This window comes from Protopterus annectens, chromosome 2.part2, assembly GCF_019279795.1.
Source record: "Protopterus annectens isolate FY-2018-M chromosome 2.part2, PAN1.0, whole genome shotgun sequence".
Lineage (NCBI taxonomy): Eukaryota > Metazoa > Chordata > Ceratodontiformes > Protopteridae > Protopterus > Protopterus annectens.
In genome coordinates, this window is record NC_056730.1 from 138,055,812 (window position 1) to 138,072,088 (window position 16,277).

Consider the following 16,277-nt stretch of genomic DNA (forward strand, 5'->3'; position numbering starts at 1 on the left):
AACACGTAGGTAAGCTGTCACCGCATCATTTCATTTATTTAGCTAGCTACCGTTTTAACAATTATACTAATAGCATCCATGAGCTTAGGCACCTACACAGTCCAGCCTTTAAGATACATTGAAACATGGATAGCTGGCATTACTTCAGCTGAAATATTACAAAAAGTAGTCCCTTGGTGGAAAGGCTAAATGAGTTACTGAACCAGAATGTTTGTTTGTGCTTTTCGGCTTTTTCCCGGTTAGGGGACGCCACAGCGGAACGCCGGTCCGCTAATGATTGGTAGTGGATTTTTACGTACCGGGTTACCAGCCCTGACGCACAACCTTCAACTAAGGCACACCCCATTCACGTATGCTTCCACACAGAAGACGCTCTAGCTGAGAATCGAACGGGACAACGTCTTGCTATGAGGCGACAACGCTATCGCAGCACCACCACCGCAAAATAACTTTGCAAAATGCCATCTAGATCTTGAGTACTGTGCTCCGGACCCTCAGTAAGGTATTCATAATAGCATTCATATTATGCTTCCTAGCAATACCACTCAGTACCTTACACAGCATCTTCCAAAACAATTTTGTTAGGAGAAACAAGCATACTGACTTTGCTTCCATGATTTGTTAAACTTTTTGCAACTATCAGCCTCTATTTGCACATTCATGCTGGCCTTCATAAATTCATACACTTTCAGGCGGTTTTGCATATTACCATTTTGAGCTTTAATGATAACATTAAAAACTTACATCTCTGACTACTAGCCATATTCATGCTGCTGTCTGCACAAATGTGTGAAATCATTCTGTAACTAAACAGCATGTTTCCTTTTAACCATGCAAACTGCATTATGACCAAACATAGTTGGATGTTTCAAGTGTTTCTCTAAAGGACAACACCTGGAACATTAGCTTGTATTCCTACACTTGTACTCCTAAACCACGCAAAATGTAAGTGCTGTAGTAAACAAGGCTATAGACCTTTTCAGCCACAAATAAACCCAGCAGACAATGGCAATTTCTTAAATAAGTACAGTCACAGGCAAACAGGACAACATGCTTGCCTGATTTCTCAATCTCCCATAACATTTCCATAAACATTTTTTCTCTCATACATTGCAACAGCAAGCCATCTATCAAAATCAAAGGGGTCCCCATTGACAAGAGGTTGTTTAAGTCTTAGCGAACTATAGTTAAAATAAGTTAAGGGATGTTGACAGTAAAACCTCAGTAGATGCTCTTCATATGCAAATAAAAAAAATCTTACATTTCTAACAAATACCAATAATTTCGCAAAGGCAATCTCAGAAGCTTAGTTTTCCCAGTTGTCCTGTAACTCCACCATGCTGAAGCAGATGATGGTATGCAAGCAGGACTGAGATGGAGACACCCTCAAAGCATTTGGATGTCAAGACCAACTAGACAAGTTAAAACAGCTTTGTTTGACTTACACTCCTTTCTAGATAGCAGTTTTTAAAAGAGCAAATATTTAATGGGTGCTACACTCACATCAGTGCTGTTTGCACATATCAACAAGTGTTTTGGTGTAAGGGTGTAATTAGAATACAAGATATATCCTCTCCTGATCAACATTAAGGAGGGTGGGTGTAACCTCATGGTGGGAAGAAGTGTTTGCGCTATTACACTGTCACCAGCAATAACCACAGGAAATGACCGTTGAAGTTGCTTCACTCCAAGTAAGTCACAAAGACCGCTTATCTCAGACATGCAACAGAAGTACTTCTTGCTGAATACATGCAGTAAGTAGCAGGAAACATCCCCCCCCCCCGCATTTCCCATGCTCTGTCCCACACTGCTATTGTTAACAGGCCAAGAACTTTTGCACTTTTGACCCATTTACAGATAAACAGCCCAACTATTTCTTTTTTCGGAATCCTATGTCCTGGAACCCGATCAAGGATGTAAACCAATTTTTCATTAGATGACTTTCAGGTTCTACTACATCAATTTCTAAAACAAGCAGTGTCAGCTACTGTGTTACCAATCATTCATGTAAAAACTGTTAGTAACACGAGTCACATGCCCACACTGATACTGTTTGCACATCATTACATTCAAAACTAGCTAAAGGCTGCAGCATACAGTACCTAAAAACACATAGCTCAATATTTTGAAGCCTGCACAGTGAAGGAACCCAAAAGCCTGAGAGTTATAGCAGTTTCCAGCTTATTTTAGAAACTCATTCAAGTGATATCATCTAATAACTCCAGCATGTTGGTGGAGTGACAAGGTGCTTAGGAGCTTAATTTTCCCAGATGTCCTCTATTCCAGTAACTCCAACATGCTAAAGCACACAATGGCATGCAAGCAGGATCAAAATGGAGGCATGCTGACTTATACTCTTCTCTAGATAGCAGTTTTTAAATATTTAATGGGTGCTACACTCAAATCAGTGCTGTTTGCACATTTTCAACCTGGACTAGGTGACAAGATAAAGTTGTCAATACGGTTGCCAGAGGAAAGGCAGAAGCACTCCCAGTCTGCTGTCCAATCATAAAGGGAGGTGTAGAAATAAATGCCATTTGTTTAACTCCTGGTGGAGGAAAAAGATGCCTTATGAAATGTTTCACTCACTAAACAAAGCAAGCCATCCTAGCACAAGTGTGCATATACTGTCACTACTACATAGCATATCTCCAAGGAGTAGGAAATCTTTACCAACCACCAGGGACAGAGGAAGACTCAAGAATGCCTGGACCATTGCCCCCCCCCCCCCCTTCACTTCCAGACACACAGTGATATTGAGAGGCCACTAGGCTCAGTCCAAAAGGAAAAGGAAAGATCTTACAAATGACAGGAAATAGATATTACAGGGTTATGCAGGAACAATTTGGGGAGACGGACAGAAAGACTAATCCAGATAACAGACTTTGAGAGTTGAAAGGTACTGCAGATAAAAAATTGTGATTGGAAAAGAGCAGAAGAGGGGGAAAAAACAAAATAATTGCAGCTTAAAAACAGGTTATAGTACACACAGTCAGGAAATAAAAGATGCCACATAATATATCCCTGGATAGTAAGTAGCCGACTAGAATGATCTATAGAAAAAGTCAGTTCCTGTTGATACAAGCAGACTGCATCACATACTACAACAGCAGGACTCTGCAGCCTCGATCTCACAATGATACAGCTTTCAGTCATTTCCTCAAGTCAACCTGCCCGCAAAAGAGATATGTAAATAATTCCACCACCTATCATGAAAATAAAAATTAAAACACACATTCCATTTTCATGCACAAATTGAAACAAAGTTGTGAATGCAACCCTCCACCCACACGCAGTTATATGTGAAAGTATTGTAACTTCTGTTTGACACCAACTACAGCTATCCTAATGGTAGGTGTGTAGTGCTTTGGTCTTTTATTTAGTTTGGTTCACCCCTGGACCCCAGAAAGCGTTAACTGTCAAGAACAACCTGCAACTGGGAAGCACCATTGTTATCACTTTTTCAAATAAGAAATTGACTGGGATCATACCATAGATAATTTGAGGGAACCTACTAATTGCATAAAACATTTAGAACTGTCTCTATCTATCAATAGTACAGGGGGCAGTCCTGGGGTAAATTTTCTGTTTCCCATCCACAGAACCAAAATGCACTTGAATTTGGACAAAGCTGAACTTTGTTTTACATGGATGGGGAGTATGTTCCAGAGCAGTGGTATCCTCTGCGAGATATACCTGTCCCTCAAAACCATTCTGTTGTTGTTGCAGAAGAAGGTTAGAACCAGACAGACTTTTAAAGGCCCTGGAATTAGGTTCATAGTTATATACTTCACTATTAACCTATATAAAAGTTAGTGGGAGAGAAAGAAGAAGAAGAATTGCAAAGTGTAAAAGGGAAGAGCTAAAAAAACATATATACACCTCTCAAAGCAAGAAATCTGGACTAAGCCAAAAATAATGGGGGCAACAAAGGCCCCAAAACAGGGACAGATTTAAAATATTGCTCCTATGTATTTAGCTACCTAACAGAATAACAGGTTTTGTATTATTATGCATTTTCTGTAGGATATGAAGGCTGAAACTTAAAAGCCTAAAAGTATTAATTTAATGACGTCAATGTTCAATGATTTGCCAGAAAAACACAAAATTTATGAGGAACAGACCAAAAATATAAGCCAAAAATCTTGTCAGTTCAGGTATGGTATAACTAGTTGGGTAAATAGATCATGTAATTAATTTAGATTTAGTCGGCGGTGAAAGACGAACAGAGATTTTTTTTTTTTTTTTTTTATTTATTTGCAATTTGATTACCGGGGAAGTCCACTGGGCCGAATTGACCCATTTTCCGTGGCGGCCCAGGGAGAAAAGCTCCAAGATGCATTATACAATTTAGATACAAATGATAGTTAATATTAAAGGTCTTATGTAGAATAGTTACTCATAAATGCATTCAATATCATGCATAGTTAACAAATGTATTAAGCTTATCTCAGAGTCGGAGATAAAGGGCTTGAGCCAGGTTTCAGAGATGGCTAAGATATCTGGTTGGTTATGGCTTAACCAAGCTTGAAATTGGTGTACTTTGTTGTTTAGACTTTGTGCATTCATTGTAAAATCTTTAGGGTGTTGAGACAGGAGGAAGAAGGTAAGGGATGAGTGTTGTTAATAAAGGATGTAGGACCAGGGTTAGGATGAATATCACCAGCTTGGACTAGGTTGTTGAAGGAGATATCCTTTAGCCATATTGGTCTGCCAGGCATGAATTTTGGTAGATTGTAGATTGGAGCAGGTGACAGTATCTTGACTTTAGAGGAGAAGAGTTTAGGGTGGAATAGGTGCAGAGGGTTTAGGGTGGAATAGGTGCAGAGGGTTGGGCTGAATGAGAGAAGAGGAGATAGAGTGGAAATGGGAGTAAGAGTGAGGGGGAAGGTGGGTTTGTATGGTAGTTGTCTTTGTAGATGGTATTGGACAAGCATAGGTGGAATATGAGGTAGCATAGTATAAGGGAAGTAGGAACAGAAAGAGGAGGCTGGGGGACTGGAGGGTGTGATAACTTGAGGAGAGCACGTTGGAGCAAAGAGAGAGTGGTATGAGTGGTTAGGAAAACAGAGAAGGCTATGAAGAAGAAAGGGTTTAAAAAGTGATGGAGGTATTATAAAGATTTAAGGAAAGAAGAGAGGACTATAATTATTGGGTGGAGTACAGATTACAGACTTTAAGAAGGATGGCTATAGGTGGGAGGAGTAATGTGGGGGAGCTGGTATTGAGTAATTAGGCTGAGAGGGTGGGGTAATATATGAATAAAGCTAGGAGTACTGGGGGCGGGTGGAAATTGGGGGCAGGGTAGGAGAGTGTAGTGAGCCCATACGGCGAATGAAGCAGGAAAGAACACTAGAGGTGAGTATGGCAGAAAAAGTATCAGCAAAGAGCAGTTTAAAGGCTGTAGTTGGAAGGTATGAGCTAAATATTTCCAGCCGGAAAAAGAAGGCTGCCTTTACAGAGGGTGGTTTAGCAGGGGGGGAGAAGACATTTACAGTCTAGGGATATTAACTCATAACTAACTGTTTGTGAAAAAATAAAACTTGTTTTGATTATAAAGAATATCTAGGATTTATATTGGTAGATGCTGCCACCTAACGATAGAAGGAAATAGCAAAGAGCAGGGATAGTTGGTCCAGTCTTAGGTTTAAATATATTCTAGGGTAGTGATAACAGGAGGGGGAGAGGGCAAATGGTCTGCGGTAGGCTGCTAGAACGCACACACGGGAGGGCAGATTAACTCTATAGATAGTACATCACATCTACATTTAATTAGTGTTAAGCAACATACATTTACACAATCTTGTTGGGGGGGTCTTCTCAGTAGTATTTTTCTAAGTACCAGGCAAGCTGGCCAATTCAGGGTGTCTTCAGGTGATGGCCAGTAAGCAGGGAGGGAGCACCTGGGATGGATTACTGTAGAGGAGAGGGAGACAACACTGAGTTAGTTAATATTGCAGATGTAGAGGGGAAAGGTAGAAGGTAAGGGATGTTTAGAGAAGAAGGGAGGGTGTAACAAAGCACAGTAGTAGAGAGAGGCTATGGTTAGATGAGGCCAGAGCAAGTATGTAGAGGAAGATTAGGTTTAGGAGATTAACAATGGAAAGGAGCAGACATTATGCTATGAACAATACAAGTTAGGCAATATAGGCTCCATTAAATAGAACAAAACATTCATTCAGCAGTTCAGCATGCTATCAGTGACCCTAGTCCGTTTGAGAGGATAGGGTTATACAGCAGTAGAGCCAAACATAAGCAGCAGAAAGCAAGGGGTAAATGATAAAGTAATACTATAAAATCTCTAAACAGTGCAATATATAGTGCTCAACAGACTAACACAGTAAACTACGATATGTTCATGCTGTGCAATAACTTGTGATGAACAGTTTTCAAAACAGTTTTCAGAACAATATAAAAGCCATGTGGTGCCCAATTACATTTTTAGATATGCATGTAAAGTTGAGACTGTTCCTAGCAATATTGTTGGATTTAAATAGAGAAGGAAGCGATTTATCCGGAGATCGAAAACTTCTTGTTATATTACCCCATATATATATATATATATATATATATATGGTTTACTATCAATAAGTCGAAAGTTAAAATAAAATGTGTACATATTAGCGAAGTGTTTCGCCGAACGTACACATTTCCGTATGTACCTAATGTCGAAAACAGCTAATTGTCAAAAATTTCGCTCGCGACATTTTCGACAATCAACAGCACTCCCACCCTTCCCTTAACTCCCTACCTAACTAGTCTAAACTCACATTTATGCAGGGAGCAAGCCCCCCTGCACCCCCCACACCCCCCTAACTTAATATTCCAACTCCGAGATCGCACTACAGTGAGGAAAAGGATGTATTTCCCTAACCGCACTGTACCGCGATCCTCTTACATTAGCGAACGTTATAATTGCGAATGCACAGTCCATTCGCAATAATAATGTTCGCTCACATAACCTGCCGAACTATGAAGTATTCGAACATATGTCGTTCGAATACTTCATAGCCGTGCAATTGCACGGCGGCATTTTGATAGTAAACCTATACATTATATATATATATATATATATATATAGAGAGAGAGAGAGAGAGAGAGAGATGGATATAGACACACATACACAATTCAAGCTGACATGCTGCTTTACTAAGCATCAAAATAAATATGCCAGCAGGCACAGCTGCAAAAGCTCCTAATTTAGACATGGAAAGTGCTATATCAGTGACAACTGTTAACTTCCCAAAAGCTAGCAATTTAAAATATAAGTTAATATTAATGGTGGAAACTAAATACGAAAGTTTAAAAACAAAAATTAATATTGGTGGTGGAAAGTAAATATGAAAGGTTAAAAACAGAAATTAGGGAAAAATATGCAACACGTCACGAACTTGCATATCATTCTTGCGCAGAGCAGATACTATACTTCTCTGCATTTTTCTAAGTTTAGTAAACGTGGTACAGAAGCAAGAACAAACAAATTTGTTGTACAAGCAATATATAAAGCCCAGGATTCTATATTTATTTTACTAGTGGAGAGCAGTATCTTTTATATCGGTCTTAACAGTTATCGTGTTATAATGAGCGATGATATATTAAAATGTATATAACCTCCTCATTTACTATAAAACATGCCGGGAAAGAGCACTACAGATGCGATGTTTGCTCTGAGAGTGTTGATGGAGAAGTACAGAGAATGTCAGAAGGAGTTACATTGTGTTTTTGTAGACTTAGAGAAAGCATATGACAGGGTGCCTAGAGAGGAGTTGCAGTATTGTATGAGGAAGTCAGGAGTGTCAGAGAAGTATGTAAGAGTGGTACAGGATATGTACGAGGGTAGTGTGACAGCAGTGAGGTCTGCGGTGAGAGTGACGGATGCATTTAAGGTGGAGGTGGGGTTACATCAAGGATCAGCTCTGAGCCCTTTCTTATTTGCAATGGTGATGGACAGGTTGACAGACGAGATCAGACAGGAGTCCCCGTGGACTATGATGTTTGCAGATGACATTGTGATCTGTAGTGAGAGTAGGGAACAGGTGGAGGAGACCCTGGAGAGAAGGAGATATGCTCTAGAGAGAAGAGGAATGAAGGTCAGCAGGACTAAGACAGAATATATGTGTGTGAATGAGAGGGAGGATAGAGGAATGGTAAGGATGCAAGGAGTAGAGGTGGCGAAGGTGGATGAGTTTAAATACTTGGGATCAATAGTCCAGAGTAATGGAGAGTATGGAAGAGAGGTGAAGAAGAGAGTACAGGCAGGATGGAGTGGGTGGAGAAGAGTGTCAAGAGTGATTTGCGACAGACGAGTACCAGTAAGAGTGAAAGGGAAGGTCTGCAAGAGGGTAGTGAGACCAGCTATGTTATATGGGTTGGAGACAGTGGCATTGACAAAAAGGCAGGAGTTTGAGCTGGATGTGGCAGAGTTAAAGATGAAGATTTGCAGTAGGTGTGACAAGGGTGGACCGGATTAGAAATAAGTATATTACAGGGTCAGCCCAGGTTGGAATATTTGGAGACAAAGCCAGAGAGGCAAGACTAAGTTGGTTTGGACATGGGCTCAGGAGGGATGCTGAGTATATTGGGAAAAAGATGCTGATGAAGCTACCAGGTAACAGGAAAAGAGGAAGGCCTAAGATAAGGTTTATGGATGTGGTGAGTGAGGACATGCAGAGGACAGGAAGAAATGGAAACAGATGATCCGCGGGAACAGCCAAAAGAAGATGATGATGATTTACTATAAAAGTATTTTTCAGGTGAAAAAATATAAATATCCCGCAGACTGCTAAACTCGCAATGCATTATGGGTGCATCATTATGCTACGCAAATAAATACTGTGCCTTTTTGCGTGCGTCTCCTTGTCAGTATGATGAGAATAGGCTATTGAGGTCCGTACTGTAACTGTCCTATAATTTCAAAGATGCCCCGAATTTTGGTTCAAAACTTTGCTGTCCCTTCTGAAACTGGCAATTTTAAGGACGGAGAAAAGTTGATGGACTACACTTGAATTATACGCTGGAGGAGTTAAGAGACTTCTTTTACTTCAGAAAATACTTGTCAAATCAGATCGTCTTATTATGTCTTCTCAGGTTAATCATACTAATATTTTAAGAAGTGCCCCTTAGTATTACAGATTACTTCTGGATTTGTCCCTAATTCTGCAGAAATTGACAGCTATGCCGCGTTACTACTTTCACGTGTAACCTGCAAGTAACCATTGTGATATTTAAAATCAACTATGATGTCTTAGGCACATAACTCTCAACATCTTAACACAATAATTCTGGACGGAGACAAAAATAATTGCGGGAGGCAAACAAAGGTCCAAAATCGGGGACAGGGATTTTAAATATTGATCCGCTAAACTTAGAAAGTTGCTGAAATACAAACGTTACATTAGCATGCATTTACTGAAGGTTATGATGTTTAAAACTCAAAGCTTTGTCATTATTTAGTGACTTCAATCCTCTGTGATTTGCCAGAAAACCACAACTTTTATTAGGAACGGGCTGAACAATTGAGAGGTATGGCTAGACACTGCTGCACACATCAGAAGCACTGTACTAAGACCAATGGACTGTAAAGTGCTATTCGGAGGCATTCAAAACAAGGCAAGTTCAAATCGCAGATGAGAAGCCAAAACCACCAGAAACATCACACTTCATGCAATACTCTGCAGAAGAAAATAATAATGTTTGCTGAACTGAACATGTGCGTATTTTTTAAGCAGGGTGACAATAAATGCAGTGTTTTGCCGCATGAAGTGGCAACTAATATACTGATGCGAATGATCACTCATTTCTTTGACAGGTAACACTACCAACCTATGCAGCAAAGCAGTGTAACTAAGCAAAACTCAAATACTGTCAAGACGTACTTAAGGTGGACTCCTAAAAGAAACACTGCTGATTTAGTTAATTGCTATTATGTTAAAACAATACACTTATAGAAAACGCCTGTATCCAGTGTCTTGACACTGGAGGCACGTCATTTCCAGAATTCCACCTAATAAAAGCAATTTCAGGCAACTGAAGAGATGAACTCTATTTAAGTGCAGCATTCAGCATCTTAAAATCTAAGATCAGGTCTTTACCAATGCATGAAGATTGAAACGAGTTCTACAAGCACAACAAAAGAAAATGTTGCTTAACATCCCAGAGGTCTCTCAAAGACCACCAACTGCAGTTCTACCACTTTCTCGAATAGGACACACAACTATTACAAATAGCTGTTAAGTTATCCGTATAAGACATTATCAAAATACTTTATATAGACATAAGGTTGTCAGACGTCCATATTTTTGAATGGGGCATACATAATTAAAATACATCTTTATTTAAAAAAAAGAGTCTGTAATCTATACGTACTAGTTTTGTTGCCCTATAAGGACCCGGTCCAATAAGCCCAGCTTGCATGGTAGCGATCCGTGCGCAAATTATTCCTCATTAAGCCAACAAAAATTGTTATTCGGCATATTTTATTTTTTCATTCCTTTCTAAGTCATAACCAAGTCAAAAAAAAAAACTCTAAAAGGGGAAGTTGAGTTTGAATTAAGGAGTCTAAGAATGTTGCACTCTGGTTGGTTAAACTATGAGCATGTGACTTTAACTCGCTACCTATGCGCTTTACTGGAATGCTGGGAAAAGACAGCTGTAGTTTACTTAGGTAACTAGTTTTGTGCGAACTTTATAGGGGTAGAGTTTAGTAAGTAATGTGGACCTCCGGTCCACGATTAGACAGCGGCTGTTGCCGATCCTCAAAGGAAAATGTACGTGATTCCGAATATAACGGGTTGCTAGCTATAGCTCGTATTTATACAGTAATATTTAATAATTTGTTGCATTTATTGGAAACAATAACAACTGTATTGCAGGTAGACACGCCCTCATGATGCTGCCGACTCTACCCCCAGCTAAACTGAGAATCAAAGCGTGCGGGTTTTAACTCTATCCCGGCTGAAGATGGTCATCAACCAATGTGAAGTTGGTATCAGACACTAAAAATACACTAATACTACTGAACGCGCGTTATTCACGCATTTATCTGGATTGGATGCCACCTTTTATTCAAAGTGTAGGTTTTGATGGTTGTGTATTGTCTTGCCTCAGATAAAGGTTATAAGATCATAGAAAGTTACTAAACTAATGACCCTAGGGCCCTTACAAGCCTAGCCAAGCTATACCCTCATTAAATGTCTCCACATCTTAAGCCAAAGTAGAACACAGACCCTAGCAATGTATGACAGTCAAAATGTGGAGTACCCTATTTTCGCACTACTAGGGTTACCACCTGTTCCTTTTTTTTTTTTTTTTTTTTCCACTTTGCGAGGGACAGTCCCTCTGTGGGCAGCTGTGTCCTTCAAACAAAATTGTAAAAATCGCAAATGTCCTGAGATTTTAGGGCAACATTATTTCCTATATTATAGGTAATAGTTACATAAAACAGTTATTCTGTACCTGAACCACCTACATGTTATAAGAAACAGAACACGCAAATAAAATGTTAAAAGAATAAGCTTTTATGTAAGGAAAAAAATGAAGTTATGTCCGTTGTACCGGCCGTGGGTATGTTCTAGGGTTGTTACCACCTGTCCCTCTTTGCGAGGGACAGTCCCTCTTTTGGCAGTTGTGCCCTGTGAAAAAAAACTAAAAAATGGCAAATGTCCTGAGATTTTAAGACAAAATATATTTCTTAAGTTTTCCTTAATAGTTACATAAAACAGTTATTTTGTATCTGAAACCCATAAACATTATATGAAAAAGCATAAGCAGCACAAATGCTACAAAAATAAGCTTTTATTTTGGCAAAAAAGTGAAGTTCTGTCCTTTGCACTAGCTGTGGGTATGTTTTGTCCCGCAAAATCTCACATTTCTACAAACAATGTCCCACTTTGGGCATTTGAAAAAGTGGCAACCCTAGTATAGGGTTGCCACCTTTCCAAATGCCCAAAGTGGGACATTTGTGCTACAAACATCAGATTTTGCAGGGCAAAACATACCCACGGCCAGTACAAAGGACAGAACTTCAGTTTTTTGCCTGAATAAAAGTTTATTCTTGTAGCATTTTATTTCCTTATTCTGTTTCTTATAACATTTAGGTGTTTCAGATACAGAATAACTGTGTTATGCAACTATTACATAAAATATAGAAAATAATTTTGTCCTAAAATCTCAGGACATTTGCCATTTTCTCACATTTTGTGCAGGACACAACTGCCCAAAGAGGGACTGTCCCTCGCAAAGTGGGACAGGTGGTAACCCTACCCTAGTATGTTCAGCCTGCAAAATCTGATGCGTGTACCAAAAATGTCCCACTTTGGGGCACTTGAAAAGGTGGCAACCTTACGCACTACGCGAAAACGCACCATTGCCATGGCACCTGGTTGAAGTGGGCCTGAGCAGCCAAGTGCTCCGGATTGTGCAGAAAACTCCGCATTTGTTATTGTTATGATTAAGTCCACTGTTCCGCAATGAGCAGCCGTTGCTCCGCTTTGCGACTTTTCACTAGCTTGTAAATCGTAGTTTTAGCCAGTCAAATAAATTACATCTTTAAGAAAACGATTAAACTTTTCTGTGCCTGACTATGCAATTACAGCTTAGCGCTTCTCCTTCTTTTCAGTAACTTTCTTGTCTTCACTTGGTCCTTGTTTCATTGTAAGTAAGCTCGTGGGATAAATACAAATAAGCTCTTTAGATTTCTTATGCGTGATGTAATCGGCCTTTAACTCCATTTCTGTTTACTAGCGATCAGCTATTAGTTTTAAATACAGGATTCACGGGTTTAAGCGGTATGTATGTGTGACGGACGGTTATGTTTAATTGAATGCCTTGTATCACCAGCCAAACACGTAATTAGCGATTTCCATTTTGTGCTCAACATTGATACTCGTCTATCCCATTTCACATTATAAATGCTACCTCCTGTACAGACCACATAAAAAACTGTCCTATGCCAACTCTGCAACTACTAAAAAAGGTGATTAATCACATTTCTTAGCACGTTGTATGTGTATGCTAGTTGTTGCCATTATTTCAGATTTTGATAGACTTCCTGCTTCCTCTATAAAGCATAACGTTTCAGTGGGGTTTTCAGAAAAAATAATACGCTCACCAAAGTACAGACAATCTGTCTGGCTACACACCTTCACCGTCTTAAATTAGAGTATTCTCTCATCAACTGTGGGCTGTTTCCCGACAGAATCGGCTGTTGTATCTGACTGCAATATAAAAATAAAAGGCAGAATTAATGGTCTAAACAACTTAAAGCTGCAAAAAAATGGATATTGGATTTAAAGTTATGCGATGAGCTGGTAGAGCTGATCATTTTAACATTAGCAGTATGGATTATGTCAGCTTGCCACGTATGTATCCAACAACATTTTCATGGGTTAAAGATGAGTTAGAAGACAGGGGAAAAGGCTAAGTGGTAGTTGGTAGTCTTGGTATTAACCCATCTCTACTTTCAGTACTTGGTTGGGGCAAATATATTAAAATTCATGGCATGCTTATTTGATCACCTGTTACCTCTGAATGGAGATGTTTCTGACTGCCAGAAAAAGAAAAAGTTTACTGGTGGTTAGTAATGACTTCCTGCTTTAGTGAATATGGAGGGTGTCCTCATGACAACAGTCCTTTGACAGTATGATAGATAAGCCATGGGGCAATCCCCCCCCCCCCTTACGTGTTCAGTGCTGCCCCTTGCTGCCTACGATCCATTCAAGAAAACTTGTGCTCTGATGGCCAAGGGAACACCCCTTTTTTATTGCATGCACAGATGTCTGGGGAGTAGTTTTATTGGATGTCATCGAGCCCCATAGGATTGTTAAAATATGCTGGCTTTACTTAGAAAAAAAAGACCATTTAATGAATTAACGTGATTCATTTCTATTTACCATGGATATCAGTTAAAAAAATTCCTAACACAGAATGTGTGTCAGACCCTTTCATTGAGGAACTTCGAGGAACACAAACTTTTTAAAACCCCAAATGAGGTACGTTCCTCGTAATGAGGTACACTTGAGAGGTATGCTAGACGAAGTTGTTAGTAAACTGTTAGTATGTGTTCCACATTTTGCCCATTTGTTCCACATTATGAGGGCTAGTTTTCCTCATTTTGGTGATGGAAGGTTGAGAGCTATGTGTACCCTTATTTCCACGGTCAAACCACACAGCACCTATTGCTTCTGACCAAGAGGGGCGCAGGTGGAACCCCCAGGGTGAATTTATGGTCACCCATCCAATTATCCAGATTGCATTTGAAGAGGGCCAAAGAGGTGCTCTGTTTGACATGAAGTGGGAGTTTGTTCCAAAGGTGTGGTAACCTCTGGGAGACAAATCTCTCCCTCCAGCATGTTTCATTAATGTCACATACCCCGCTAAGTGATTTTTATTGCAAGTAACCCGTGTACCATTTCACTTACAGATATGCAGCATTTTGAATAAAGCAGGCTCAGAGATTGCCTTGTAGGCAAAACAGAGATTACCTCTGAGTAGTCTGTATGAAACAGAATAAAGTGACAGTGATTTCAGATGATCTCCATAGGACAGATGCTGAATTTTCCTTATGAGGAGCCTTTGTGGTTTCTTCAGTTGCTGCAGGTGCTTGGAAAGGTGCATACCAAAAGGGGCGTTGTATTCAATTATTGGCCTGATGAAGGAAGAATACAGGGAGGTTATAGCTTCCATTTTTCTGGAGGCAATGCCCTTACTTATGAGCAATATAGAATGCCATGCTTACCACTGTGGAGATATTGTGGTCAAAGGTAAGGTTGCTGTCAACCTGTGTGTCCAGGTCTCTCACCACTGTGTGTACTTAAGGTGTTACTATTGATGTGGTAGTTAGCAGGAACATCGCTTTTACCAAAAGGAATGATAATACATTTTTTGCATTACGTTTAAGGTCATGACTTTGGCACCAATCATTTGTTTGTGTAAGACTCTCTTGTAGGATGATGACATCATTTGGAGAGTCTATGACCACTCCCAGTTTGCAGTCATCAGCAAACTTTGTCAGCCATAGACCTTTAGTTTTTGTTTGTACTTTAGATAAATAGATTCCAAGCAGTAGAGGTCCCAGGACTGATCCATGTGGAACACCACTGGTTACAGTTCTGCTGTTGGAGGTGGATTCCACTATTTTGACTATGCGTTCTATCAGTGAGCCAGTTAGTGATCCCTATATAATAGTTGATTCCTTGTTGGGTGAGCCTTGACTAAGTCCAGGTAGGTTATATGCAGAGATTTCCCTTCGTCCACGGCCTTGGTGACAGTCTCGAAGAAGTCCACCAGGTTTAACAGGCATGATCTCCCTTTGACAAAACCAAACTGAGTAAGGTCAAGTGTTTGATTACCTATATCTCTGTTGGTAAGGTCTCTCACTTTTTTAATTTCTCCAAGTCTTTTGGGTTTCTAATACCATGACAGGAATGGACCGCATTCCTAAGTCAAAGTACGATTAAAGTTCATGAAATTAGTATTGTTTCAATCTTTGATGTCAGCCAAAAGTGCTCTTCACAGCACCTTCAAAGTGCCCAGTAATGTCTCCTTCTGTAATTCGGACAGGGTTACATGTATTGGTAACAAATCTAAATACGATTATAGATTATTTTTTTATAAAACCCATTGCTCCTACTACTATTGGAACTGTCTGGGTATCTTTCTTCCACATTGCTCTCATTTCTGCCTGCAAATCCTGATATTCTATGACTGTGTCTCTCTGTACGCAAGACACTGTAGTCACTTGGTGTGGGGATTTCAATGGTCAATGATACTTTCGTCTTCTTTTCATGGACCACTGTATATGGTTTTCTAGCATCTGTCTTTTGAACAGTTAAGAATGGGTGATCCCATGTGATGTACACTTCATCATTTTCTGTGATGCTTTGTGGCTCATGTTTCCAGTGTTTTATAGCCACTTCAGTACCATAATGTTTGCAGAATCCCCAGTCCAACAATCTTGCCACATTATTATGCCTTTTCAGTATAAGTTTTTTGCCATTAGTATGTCACAGCAAGCAACAAAGTGTGCAACTGTTTCCAATTTGGTTTTACAAAACCTACATTTGTTTGTTTCTCCCACATGCTCAATGGACTTTAAACCAGAGTGTACATAGCCCACTATTTTCGGCCTCCAATATTAACCTTTCATCCCTTGATTTGAATTCACCTCTCCTTAACCATTCCTACATTCGTTCCTAATCAACATGAGGTTCTTCCAGAAGTTTTCGACATTTGCAATTATATTTATCCATTTTCACATTTCTTGCCTTCTCATCTGGTCT

The 16,277-nt window shown here is 39.7% G+C and overlaps 1 protein-coding gene and 1 non-coding gene across 2 annotated transcripts in view; both read right to left on the bottom strand.

Moving 5' to 3' along the window:
* The window catches only part of DEPDC1B (DEP domain containing 1B), a 676,814-nt gene extending 666,274 nt beyond the window's left edge, over positions 1 to 10,540 (bottom strand). The window contains exon 1 of the mRNA XM_044063811.1: positions 10,366 to 10,540. Coding sequence (XP_043919746.1) covers positions 10,366 to 10,413 — 48 coding nt within the window. The 5' untranslated portion in view covers positions 10,414 to 10,540. The remainder of the gene's footprint in view (positions 1 to 10,365) is intronic.
* LOC122796090 lies at positions 7,368 to 7,470 on the bottom strand. Its single transcript, XR_006363924.1, has one exon. It is a non-coding gene; the product is annotated as a U6 spliceosomal RNA (small nuclear RNA).
* Positions 10,541 to 16,277: the final 5,737 nt, after the last annotated feature.